The sequence below is a fragment of the Pantherophis guttatus genome, chromosome 15 (assembly GCF_059756535.1).
Source record: "Pantherophis guttatus breed Tessera chromosome 15, ASM5975653v1, whole genome shotgun sequence".
NCBI lineage: Eukaryota > Metazoa > Chordata > Lepidosauria > Squamata > Colubridae > Pantherophis > Pantherophis guttatus.
The window spans coordinates 1,892,501-1,905,427 of NC_142077.1; the positions used below are offsets into that span (position 1 = coordinate 1,892,501).

The 12,927-nt window shown below is 45.4% G+C and overlaps 1 protein-coding gene across 1 annotated transcript in view; it reads right to left on the minus strand.

Annotated features, from left to right (window-relative positions):
* Nucleotides 1-9,793, minus strand: part of LOC117656607 (uncharacterized) — a 20,374-nt gene extending 10,581 nt beyond the window's left edge. The window contains exons 1-6 of the mRNA XM_034404788.2: nt 9,688-9,793; nt 7,943-7,976; nt 6,808-6,837; nt 6,363-6,461; nt 6,063-6,161; nt 974-1,051 (exon numbers count right to left, since the gene is read on the minus strand). Coding sequence (XP_034260679.2) covers nt 974-1,051; nt 6,063-6,161; nt 6,363-6,461; nt 6,808-6,837; nt 7,943-7,976; nt 9,688-9,738 — 391 coding nt within the window. The 5' untranslated portion in view covers nt 9,739-9,793. The remainder of the gene's footprint in view (nt 1-973; nt 1,052-6,062; nt 6,162-6,362; nt 6,462-6,807; nt 6,838-7,942; nt 7,977-9,687) is intronic.
* Between the last annotated feature and the right edge of the window lie 3,134 nt (nt 9,794-12,927).

The following is a 12,927-nucleotide window of genomic DNA, read 5'->3' on the forward strand; positions in this document are numbered from 1 at the left end:
TCTTTCCTTCCTCCTTTTCTTTTCTTTTCCTTCAATTTCTTTTCCTATTCTTCTATACTCTGATCTTCCTTCCTTTCGTTCCCTTCATCCATCCATCCGTCCTTGCCTCCTTCAATTTCTCTTTCTATTCTTCTATACTCTGATCTTCCTTCCTTCCTGCCTTTCCTTCATCCATCCTTCCTTCCTTCAATCTTTTTCTATTCTTCTATACTCTGATCTTCCTTCCTTCCTTCCTTCCTTTCCTTCGTCCATCCTTCAGTTTCTTTTTCTATTCTTCTATACTGTGATCTTCCTTCCTTCCTTCCTTCCTTCCTTCCTTCCTTCCTTCCTTTCCTCCATCCTTCAATTTCTTTTTCTATTCTTCTACACTGTGATCTTCCTTCCTTCCTTCCTTCCTTCCTTCCTTCCTTCCTTCCTTCCTTCCTTCCTTCCTTCCTTTCGTCCATCCTTCAATTTCTTTTTCTATTCTTCTATACTGTGATCTTCCTTCCTTCCTTCCTTCCTTCCTTCCTTCCTTCCTTCCTTCCTTCCTTCCTTCCTTCCTTTCGTCCATCCTTCAATTTCTTTTTCTATTCTTCTACACTGTGATCTTCCTTCCTTCCTTCCTTCCTTCCTTCCTTCCTTCCTTCCTTCCTTCCTTCCTTCCTTCCTTCCTTCCTTCCTTCCTTTCCTTAGTCCATCCTTCAATTTCTTTTTCTATTCTTCTATACTGTGATCTTCCTTCCTTCCTTCCTTCCTTCCTTCCTTCCTTCCTTCCTTCCTTCCTTTCGTCCATCCTTCAATTTCTTGAAGCTGTTGCTGTCCCTTGTGCTGAAAACTCCATTTTTTAAAAACTAAGGATGAAGGCGGCATTCCTTCAAATTGTTATAAAAGTTTTTTTTTTGGCTGCACACTATGCCTAGAGATACCCCACAACAACTCTCTTCTTCCTCCAGCTTACGGCAGTCCAGAAAATGAGATTTAGGATTCCTACCTTCCGTGGATCCCTGAGGACACTTGTCGATTTTAGAATCCGGCGTTGGGGCTGCGGTTTTGTCTCCTCCATTTTCTCCTGGTGAGACAGAAATAGACACAGGCCATAAAAACCAGAAGACGGGCAGCTCAGTGGGAGGATTAAACCGGCTGCAACCAGTTTTCTGACCAGATAATCCAGAAAAGTTACTCAGCGGAAAACTCTCCCTGTTATTTTCTCTCTAAAGATAAAGGTAAAGGTTCCCCTGGCACGTATGTGCTAGTCGTTCCCGACTCTAGGGGGCGTTGCTCATCTCCGTTTCAAAGCCGAAGAGCCAGCGCTGTCCGAAGACGTCTCCGTGGTCATGTGGTCGGCATGACGCAACGCCAAAGGTCCACGGAATGCTGTTCCCTTCCCACCAAAGGTGGTCCCTATTTTTCTACTTGCATTTTTTTTAACGTGCTTTCGAACTGCTAGGTTGGCAGAAGCTGGGACAAGTCACGGGAGCTCACCCCGTTACGCGGCACTAGGGATTCGAACCCCCGAACTGCCGACGTTTCGATCGACAAGCTAAGCATCTTAGTCACTGAGCCACCACATCGCTAAAGAGTCTCAAATTCAGGTATCGGGGTTGACCCAACACAACATTTGGCCCAGGAATCAAAGATCACCGATTGGATGTTAAAAATGGGAAGAATTTGCTACGGAGTCTTGGCTCCTGGAAGAGTTGTTTTTGGTCTGACCGGCGTCTGGGAGTCAGAAGACAAGAAGAGGTGAGTCTGATGGTGAGTCTAGAAGGGAAGCTATCACAGATCTCACACGTCAATCCGTTGAGGACACTTCTATAGGTCCACCTCACACTTTGCTTGTTTGGAGAGTGGCCATTTGACAAAAGGATGTGAACCCCAACAAAAGAAGGTGTCATCTCTGGCTGGTGCTTCCCATCATTCATCTTCAAGGAGGACCACAAGATCTTTGAACATTTCTGGATCCATCTTTACCTCCTTTGAAGCTCTTGGTGGTTTCTTCAATTTTGGAGGGTGGAGTCTTGGGTACCGGAAAAGTGGTTTTGGGTTGGATTGGCGCTTGGGGTGTAGGACCTGAACAGGAGAGGTAAGTCAGAAAATGGGGGGGGGCTTCAGAATGACCTGCTGGAGACATCACCCTTCAACCAACTAAGGACATTTCAATGTTTTGACCAAAGAAATACAACAGAAGACCTCCAAGATGTTTCTAGCACCCCCCCAAAAAAATGAGATGTTCCAGCAGTGGATTCCATCAACAAAACTTCCAAAATTTTTGACTGAACATTCCTAGTTGGTTGAATATCTGGATTTCCATCTTTACCTCCCTTGAAGCTCTCTGTTGTCACCTCTACTTCGGGCTGTGGAGTGTTTGATTCTGGAAGAGTTCTTTTTGGGGGGGTTGGACCTGGCCAGAAGAGGTTAGTCAGATATTGAGTCTAGAAAGGAATCTGTTGAGGACACTTCCATAGGTCGACCTCATATTTTGCTTGTTTGGAGAATGCCAATGTCACCAAACACACCTTGGTGGTCAACACCACCGAACGTGGTCCTCTCTGGCTGGTGTTTCCCTTCAAGTCATCGTCCAAGGACCCACATCTTTGAACATTTTTCATACCAACTTTACCTCCTTTGAAGCTCTCCGTTGTTTCTTCTGGTTCGTGGTGTGGGGTCTTTGGTGCCGGGAAAGTGGTCTTGGGTCTGATCGGCACCTGGGGGGTAGGGCCTGAAGAGAAGGGGCAAGTCAGAATTTGGGGGCTACAGATACTTCACTTTAATCTCCTGAAGATGCTTCCATCTGCATAACTAGGCCAAACAAATGTGAAAGAAGACACCTAGGAGGTCAACACCATCAACAGAAGGTGTCCTTGTTGGATGGTACATCCCATCCCTCATCTTCCAAGAGGTCCACAACTTCTTTGAATGTTTCTGGTTCCATCTTTACCTCCTTTGAAATTCTCTGTTGTTTCTTCTAGTTGGGGTTGTCGGGTCTTGGGTGCAGGGAAAGTGGTCTTGGGTTTGACCGGCACCTGGGGCGTAGGGCCTGAAGGAAAGAGGAAAGTCAGAATTTGGGGTCTACAGATCCTTCACTTTAATCTACTGAAGATGCTTCCATCTGCATAACTAGACCAAACAAATGTGAAAGAAGACATCTAGGAGGTCAACACCACCACTAGAAGGTGTCATCTCTGGACACTGCTTCCCATCTACTCATCTTCCAAGAGGACCACGAAATCTTTCATTGAAGGTTCCTGATTCCAACTTTACCTCCTTTGAAGTTCTCCGTTGTCTGTTCTGGTTCACGGTGTGGAGTTTTTGGTGCAGGGAAAGTGGTCTTGGGTTTGACTGGCACCTGGGGGGTAGGTTCTGAAGAGAGGACACAAGTCAGAAAGTGGGACTAGACAGTGACGTATCACAGATATCAACCTTCAACTTCGTGTGAAGACTTTGGTCTGCTTATTTAGACCAAACAAATATCATCAAAGAGACCTAAGAAGAGTTCATATGACCTCCATAAGTCCTCCCCATATTTCGTCTTTCAGAGAACGCCAATGTGACAGAAGACACCTAGGACGTCAACACCACTAGAAGAAGGTGTCATCAAGTTGTCTTCCGAGAGGACCATAAATTCTTTGAATGTTTCTGATTCCATCTTTACCTCCTTTGAAGTTCTCCGTTGTCTCTTCTAGTTGGGGTTGTCTGGTTTTGGGTGCAGGGAAAGTGGTCTTGGGTCTGACGGGGACCTGGGGGGTAGGGCCTGAAGAGAGGACACAAGTCAGAAAGTGGGAGCTTCAGGGTGACCTGTTTCACAGATAAATCACTTCAACCTTCTGCAGATACTTCCATCAGCACAATTGGGCCAAACAAATGTGAAAGAAGACATTTAGGAGGTCAACATCACCAGAAGAAGGTGTCATCTCTGGACACTGCTTCCCATCTACTCATCTTCCAAGAGGTCCACAACTTCTTTGAATGTTTCTGATTCCATCTTTACCTCCTTTGAAGTTCTCCGTTGTTTCTTCTAGTTGGGGTTGTCGGGTCTTGGGTGCAGGGAAAGTGGTCTTGGGTCTGACCGGCACCTGGGGGGTAGGTTCTGAAGAGAGGACACAAGTCAGAAAGTGGGAGCTTCAGGGTGACCTGTTTCACAGATAAATCACTTCAACCTTCTGCAGATACTTCCATCAGCACAATTGGGCCAAACAAATGTGAAAGAAGACATTTAGGAGGTCAACATCAACAGAAGAAGGTGTCATCTCTGGACACTGCTTCCCATCTACTCATCTTCCAAGAGGTCCACAACTTCTTTGAATGTTTCTGATTCCATCTTTACCTCCTTTGAAGTTCTCCGTTGTTTCTTCTAGTTGGGGTTGTCGGGTCTTGGGTGCAGGGAAAGTGGTCTTGGGTCTGACCGGCACCTGGGGGGTAGGTTCTGAAGAGAGGACACAAATCAGAAAGTGGGACTAGACAGTGACGTATCACAGATATCAACCTTCAACTTCCTGTGAAGGCTTCGGACCTGAGAAGAGTTCATATGACCTCCATAAGTCCTCCCCATATTTCGGCTTTCAGAGAACACCAACGTGACAGAAGACACCTAGGACGTCAACACCACTAGAAGAAGGTGTCATCAAGTTGTCTTCCGAGAGGACCATAAATTCTTTGAACGTTTCTGATTCTATCTTTACCTCCTTTGAAGATCTCTGTTGTCTGTTCTGGTTCGCGGTGTGGAGTTTTTGGTGCAGGGAAAGTGGTCTTGGGTCTGACCGGCACCTGGGGGGTAGGTCCTGATGAAAAGGGGCAAATCAGAAAGTGTGGGTTTTGTGAGGAAGCTATGACACCAGGGATGTCAACACCATCAACAGAAGGTGTCATTGTTGGACGTGTTTCCCATCTACTCATCTTCCAAGAGGACCACAAAATCTTTCATTGAATATTTCTGATTCCATCTTTACCTCCTTTGAAGTTCTCTGTTGTTTCTTCTACTTGGGGTTGTCGGGTCTTGGGGGCAGGGAAAGTGGTCTTAGGTCTGACTGGTACCTGGGGGGTAGGGCCTGAAAAGAGGACACAAGTCAGAAAGTGGGAGCTTCAGGGTGACCTGTTTCACAGATAACTCACTTTAACCTTCTGCAGATACTTCCATCAGCACAATTGGGCCAAACAAATGTGAAAGAAGACATTTAGGAGGTCAACACCACCACAAGAAGGTGTCATCTCTGGACGCTGCTTCCCATCTACTCATCTTCCAAGAGGACCATGAAATCTTTCATTGAATGTTTCTGATTCCATTCATACCTCCTTTGAAGTTCTCTGTTGTTTCTTCTACTTGGAGGTGTCGGGTCTTGGGGGCAGGGAAAGTGGTCTTGGGTTTGACCGGCACCTGGGGGGTAGGTCCTGATGAAAAGGGGCAAATCAGAAAGTGTGGATTTTGTGAGGAACCTATGCCACCAGGGATGTCAACGGCATCAACAGAAGGCATCACTGTTGGATGGTGCTTCCCATCGCTCATCTTCCAAGAGGTTCATAACTTCTTTGAACGTTTCTGATTCCATCTTTACCTCCTTTGAAGTTCTCTGTTGTCTCTTCTACTTGGGGTTGTCGGGTCTTGGGTGCAGGGAAAGTTGGCTTGGGTCTGACCGGCACCTGGGGGGTAGGTTCTGAAGAGAGGACACAAGTCAGAAAGTGGGAGCTTCAGGTGGCTACAGATACTCCACATTGAAGAGGTCCACAACGTTTTTGATTTTGTCTTTACCTCCTTTGAAGTTCTCCGTTGTCTCTTCTGGTTCGCGGTGTGGGGTCTTGGGTTGAGGGAAAGTTGGCTTGGGTCTGACTGGCACCTGGGGTGTTGGGCCTGAAGTGAGGACACAAGTCAGAAAATAGGAGTTTCAGGGTGGACCTGTTTCACAGGTGCCTCACTTCAACCTTCTGTAGATACTTCCATCAGCACAGTTAGGTCAAACAAATATGACAGAAGACACTAGGGTTAGGGTTGGGGTTGGGGCTGGGATTGGGATTGGGGTTTGGGTTGGGATTAGGGTCAAGGTTAGGCCACAAAATCTTTGATTGAATATTTCTGATTCCATCATTACCTCCATTGAAGCTTTCCGTCGTTTCTTCCGGTTCAGGGTGGGGAGTCTTCAATTTGGGAAGAGTTGTCTTGGGTCTGACTGGTACCTGGGGGGTAGGTCCTGAAGAAAAGAGGCAAGTCAATTGGGGAGCTCAAAGTAGACCTCTTCAACTGGCTTGGGACACTTCCATTTCCATAGCTAGACCCAACTGATATGACAGAAGACACCAAGGATGATTCTGGTGTCCAACAGAAGGTCGTATCTTACACCGAGCGTTTTCCATCAAGTCAACTCCCAAAATTTAATGGTTTCCATCTTTACCTCCTTTGAAGCTCTCGGTTGTCCCTTCCGGTTCAGGGTGTGGAGTCTTTGGGGCAGGGAAAGTTGTCTTGGGTCTTATTGGTACCTGGTGGGTAGGTCCTGAAGAGAAGAGGTAAGTCACAAACCTATCACAGATACCTGGCCTCAATGAGTCTGAGGACACTTCCATAGGTCCACCTCATATTTTGCTTATTTTGACAATGCCAAGGAAGACCTCTCACACATCAAGGGCAGGACTTTCTCTAGCCACTGCTACCCATCAAATCATCTTCTAGAAGGACCACAAAATCTTTGTTTGGAGATATCTGATTCTATTTTTACCAGTCAATCAGAATAGAGCTAAAGGAGTTTGGAGGTCTTCTAGTCCAACCCTCTACTCAAGCAGGAGATCCTAGACCTCTGGGCCAACCCAAAGCCTTGAGAGAGAAATAGGAAAATTACTAACCATTTGTAGGACTTTTCGTGTCTTCAGCACCTGGGGAAAAACAGACAACGTCACAGGGCTGTTGAGACTAGATTGTGTTGCAAACAGAATGCAGTAGCTTCAGGCCTTAAGGAGGTGTTGTTAAAAAAGGCAGCACCCGTGTGCCGTAACGGCGGGCACTTTGTGGGGTGTCAAGACCGGGACCCCGAAAGCAGGGGGACCACCCTGCTCCCCCTCCCCAATTCCAGAGACGGGAGCCCACGAAGGGATCCCATGGGAGTCCAAACCGCCACGTTTCAAACGGAAGAATGGAGCTCTTTTTGCAAACGGTATCCCTGTACATAAATCTAGGCATAGCAGTTGACTCAGTCCAATCAATCGAATAAAACTACGCGAATCCGGAACGGGTTTGCGTTCGTTTCCCTTCAATTAAAATGTCAAAGAATAAATTTGCTTCTTCTTATTGTGGAGCTCAAGCTGCGACAACCGAGTGCGGCCCTCAATTTTGCCAGCCCTGCCTTCGTTGTTTTGTGAATTGCCGCGCTGGGCAGGATTGTCTTCCGAATCCCATCTGGCCCAGACGGCCCATGATGAGCCCCTACCTGAGGGTGGGGGAGGAGGAGGAGGAGGAAGAGGAAGAGGAGGAGAGGAGGATTGTGGGGCCCTTGGTGCTCTCTGAGCCTGTTGGTTTTCTTGGAGACCTTTCATGACCCAACTAGGTAACATTATCAGTGCTACAAGGGAGAAGGGTTTGGTGGAGAAGGAGAAGGGGAGAAGGAGGAAGAAGAGGAGGAGGAAGAGGAAGTGGGGGAGGAAGAGGACTGTAGGATGTTCTCTGAGCTTGGAGCTAATTCATGACCGAAGTCGGTAACATTATCAGTACTAGAAGGGTGTGGATTTGCAAAGAGGAGGAGGAGGAGGAGGAGGAGGAGGAGGAAGAGGAGGAGGAGGAAGAGGAGGAGGAGGAGGACTATGGGATCCTTAGTGCTCTCTCTTAGCTTGGTAGTTTCCTCACAGACGTTTTATGACCCAACTACATAATGCCATCAGTGCTTCGTTGTCGTTGCATATGATTGGAAATCTAAACAAAAATTATATGCAATCATCTGGGGACAGAGATTAAAACTACAAACAAGAGGAGGTTGTGAGTACTTACAACTGAAGGAGAGAGTGAGGAGAATGCCTAGAAGCTGAAAAGAGAAGAGAGAAGCATTAAAAAAAAAATTAATTCGCAAGGCAGATCGAATCTTGCAAATCCAACGCTGACTTGATTAAAGGACTGCCTACAGGGTGTTGGATTAAAATACAAAAAAATTAACAATAATCCATGTGCATTTGTAAAAGACTGTGCTGGAGCACGCCAACTCAACCAGAGGCCCTTTTTAAACCATGCACTCGTTTGTTGAGTGTCCTACGACCGATCCTCGCACTTATGACCATCGTGGCATTCCGCGAACCCAGCCTGTAGATCATATTGTCATCTCAAGTTGCCCTGTGATGGGTGGCCAAAGCATATCTTTTAAACATAACCTTTCTAGTCTTAAAAAGATGATGTTTACAAGATCTTCGTAAGCAATTATAATCTTTGTAAACAAACAAACAAAAATATGGGTGAGATTGGTGGCCTATAAATTTAATAAACAACGAATAAATGGGCAAGATTTCCCCCCCCCCCTATCTGTCTATATTCTCCCAATATTTTTCTGCGCGGCTTAATTTTCAGAACAAAAGAAAATAAGAGGGAAGCCGAAGGAATAAATTGCTTTTCTGTTTTATTCCGGGGTCTCCACAGAATCATAATGAAATAATTAGATCCTTTTTATTCTTCTTGATCATTTGGTTCTATCTCCACCAAGGGATCTTCCCTCTCAAATGCCCTCGCATCAAGTCACTTTCATCATTCGGGATTCTCTTTGATCAGGCAAACTCAACCTTTTTTTAAAAAAGCTTACTGTATTTTATTCCAATTTCATTTTAGATTGCATTTTATCGAATGTCAGGAATAATTTGTTTCTGGAAACTCTGCACTTCGATAGGGCCCAAGGGCCAATTATAATAATAATAATAATAATAATAATAATAATAATAATAATAATAATAATAATAATAATAATAATAATAATAACAACAACAACAACAGTTTAGTTTAATAATTAACAGTTCCTAGATCCTTGGTTAGAACTCGAGCTGCTAAGCTATTAACCAGCCTCAAAGGCTGTGAATCTCACTAAAGATTAACTAATAATAATAATAATAATAGACAGTTTCATGTTTAATGAATAAAAGAGATAATAATAATAGACTGAGTTTCATGTTTAATGAATAAAAGAGATAATAATAATTTTAAATAATTTTAAAATTAATAATAATTTATTAAAAAATAATAATTTTAAGAAGGTATTTTCTTGATCCCTAGGACGTTGGCAGCAACCCGTATCAACCATTAGCACCAGTCAATAGTATTTGTGATGCATTTTTAAATGTTCAGTTGACTGAGTTTCATGTTTAATGAATAAAAGAATAATAATAATAATAAATAAAAATCGTGATGGAGGAAGGAGAAGGAGAAGGAGAAGGGAAAAGAGGAAGAAGGAGAAGGAGGAGAAGGAGACGGAGACAGAGAAGGAGAGGAAGAGGGGAAAAAAGGAGGAGGAGGAAGATGAGAAGGACGAGAAGGAGAAGAAGGAGAAGAAAAGAGGGAAAAGAGGGAAAAGTGGAAGAAGGAGAAGATGGAGACGGAGACGGAGAAGAAGAGGAAAAGGGGAAAAAAGAAGGAGAAGGAGGAGAAGAAGGGGAAGAAGAAGAAGAAGAAGAAGAAGAAGAAGAAGAAGAAGAAGAAGAAGAAGAAGAAGAAGAAGAAGAAGAAGAAGAAGAAGAAGAAGGAGAAACAGAACTTCTTACCGCAGTTTGGAGGCCTTTCATCTCCAGGACTTTGTGGAAGGACTCATGCATAATCAGGGTCCTCCTAAGGGTGTTTTTAAGGGCTCTCCGGAGCTGCCCCCATGCGTCAGTTGAACTTTCGCATTTCCTGCTGGGCTGCATTTCTGCCCCCATGACATTTGGGGAGGAGGAAGGTCTTCCTCAGCCTGGACATCCCTCTGGGGTTTTGTCACGGTAAAGCTGGACGGAGGTGAGGGCAGGGTGGAGGTCATGCACGCAGCATCCCTCAACTCGGATGTGGAGGTGAGGAGAAGGAGGAAGAGATGATGGAAGTGGAAAAATATCCATGTTTTTTTTTCTGTCAGTTGCCTCCGGACGTTGTGGCTGCTCCATCACTGGAGGCTTTGAAGAAGACACTGGACAGTCACTTGGCACAAATTCCTGAGTAGGGGTTGGACTAGAAGTCCTTCCTTCCTTCCTTCCTTCCTTCCTTCCTTCCTTCCTTCCTTCCTTCCTTCCTTCCTTCCTTCCTTCCTTCTGCTTAGAATAACTTTATTGTCACTTTGAATGCACACTAATTGGCCTACATTAAAATGAAATTTTCCTTCCTTCCTTCCTTCCTTCCTTCCTTCCTTCCTTCCTTCCTTCCTTCCTTCCTTCCTTCTGCTTAGAATAACTTTATTGTCACTTTGAATGCACACTAATTGGCCTACATTAAAATGAAATTTTCCTTCCTTCCTTCCTTCCTTCCTTCCTTCCTTCCTTCCTTCCTTCCTTCCTTCCTTCCTTCCTTCCCACCCACCCATCCTTTCTCCCTCCCTCCCTCCCCCTCTCCGGCCACAGAAACTCAAACTCTTTCTCCCTCCGTGACTCAACCGATGTTTTCCCCCCGGTTGAGCCTGGAGGGTCTCCACCTTTTGGGGAGCAGCTGCACCTGAGCGCATGACCTTCGGATGCATGCACAGGCCTTCCCACACCTGGACCGTCTCTGGCCCACAGGCGCCATCCCAGGGAAGGGAGGCAGAGCCCCACGGCTTCGGCAGCCCTCCTGTTGCAACCTCGCGTAGGCAGTGACCTTCACTGCCTGCGAGTCACTTCCCTGGGGGCAGCCCCCTTTCTCCCCCCCTCCCAAGAGGAAGGAAGGCCTAATTGGCGCATGTAATCGATGTGCAGTTGATGTTCATTGGACATTCAACCCATCTTGGGGGGGAATGGCACCCCAAAACATCTGCTTAAAGACCAGCTGTCGCTTTCCACCAAGGCCAGGAAGCCCTTGACTTACGACATGCAACTGAGCCCCAGCTTTCCGCCATTCAGCGAGACGTTTTACCCCTTGCCTCGTTTTGCGACTTCCCTTGCTGCCGTCATTAAGGGGAATCCCTGCCGCCCTTAAATCAGCAACTCGGGTTGGTAAGCGAACCGGGGTTCCCTCGTGGACTTCGCTGCCACCAAAGGGGACACAGAGGAAAGTCACTAAGAGGGAGAGCCCGTCGCCAATTTCGAACCCGTGACCCCGCGGAGATGCCGCGGAGGTCATCGGTGTGACAAACGGTCTTGGGGGGGGTCACCTTTTTTTTCAGGGCCGTCGTAACTTGGGACGGTCGCGAAAAGTCGAGGAGGCTATCCTTAGGGGCACGAGAAACCTAGAGGAGATGTTTTTGGAAGCATCTCCAGAGGTTGACTCACCGATGGTCCTAAGGCAGCTTCGAGGAGAACCTCTCCAAATTAGGGCCTGGTTTTGCTGGCCAGACTGGTTTGGTGGGATTGTGTGTCGTCCCCCCGCTCCCCGGGGCTATCTCAACCCCCCTCCTTCTGTTTTCCTCGGTTTCGGTCAACCCTGGCCGACTTCATTCTCCGTGGAGATAGACCTCTCTCTCCCCCCCACCAAGTTTTAAGAGTTTTTATTAAATACAAAAAAATTCCCCTTCTGTATAAACAGTGTGTAATCTGCATGAGATTAATTTTGAGAAATAGTCATCATGATATGAGCAATAATATTCATCCCATTAGTATCGATCTCATCACAGCAATAATATTTACTTCTCCATTTTAATAAACCTCCCTTAGGTGATTAATCCTTCTCTTAATCTTTCCATATTTCTAACTTCTGTTTCTGTTGATAATAATCTATCTATTTATCCATCCATCCATCCATCCATCCATTCCTCCCTCTCTGCCTCCCTCTCTGTGTCATGAATCCTATCTATCTATCTATCTATCTATCTATCTATCTATCTATCTATCTATCATCTATCTATCCATCCATCCATCCATCCATCCATGCATCCATCCATCATCTCTCTCTCTCATCTCTTTCTATTATCTTTCTCTCTCTCACTCTAGCTATCATATCTATTATCTATCTATCTATCCATCCATCCATCCATCATCTCTCTCTCTCTCTCATCTCTCTCTATTATCTTTCTCTCTCTCTCTCTAAATATCATATCTATTATCTATCTATCTATCCATCCATCCATCCACCCATCCATTCCTTCCTCTCTGCCTCCCTCACTCTGTCATGAATCCTATCTATCTATCTATCTATCTATCTATCTATCTATCTATCATCTATCCATCCATCCATCCATCCATCCATCCATCCATCCATCCATCCATCATCTCTCTCTCTCATCTCTTTCTATTATCTTTCTCTCTCTCACTCTAGCTATCATATCTATTATCTATCTATTTATCTATCCATCCATCCATCCATCCATCATCTCTCTCTCTCTCTCATCTCTCTCTATTATCTTTCTCTCTCTCTCTCTAAATATCATATCTATTATCTATCTATCTATCCATCCATCCACCCATCCATTCCTTCCTCTCTGCCTCCCTCGCTCTGTCATGAATCCTATCCATCCATCTATCTATCTATCTATCTATCTATCCATCCATCCATCCATCCATCCATCTCTCTGTCATGTACCTTCTCTCTCTCAGAATCATAGAATCCTAGGGATGGAAGGGATCCTGGAGGTCTTCTAGTCCAACCCCATGTCCAAGTAAGAGATCCTACGGACAAAAACATTTGTCCAACCTCTTCTTAAAAACCTCCAGTGTTAGAGCATTCGGTCATGGGACGGGTTCATTTTACGACCATTGCTGACTTACAACCCTAATGGGCTGACTCCATTACGGTCGTAACTTGGAGGACTAGCTGTAAACCTTTAACCTTCTCCCGTAAATCCTGTCTCACTTAATCCAGAAGGACGGCAGCTCAAGTTTAGAGGATAATTGCCCCGTAAAAGCATTTTA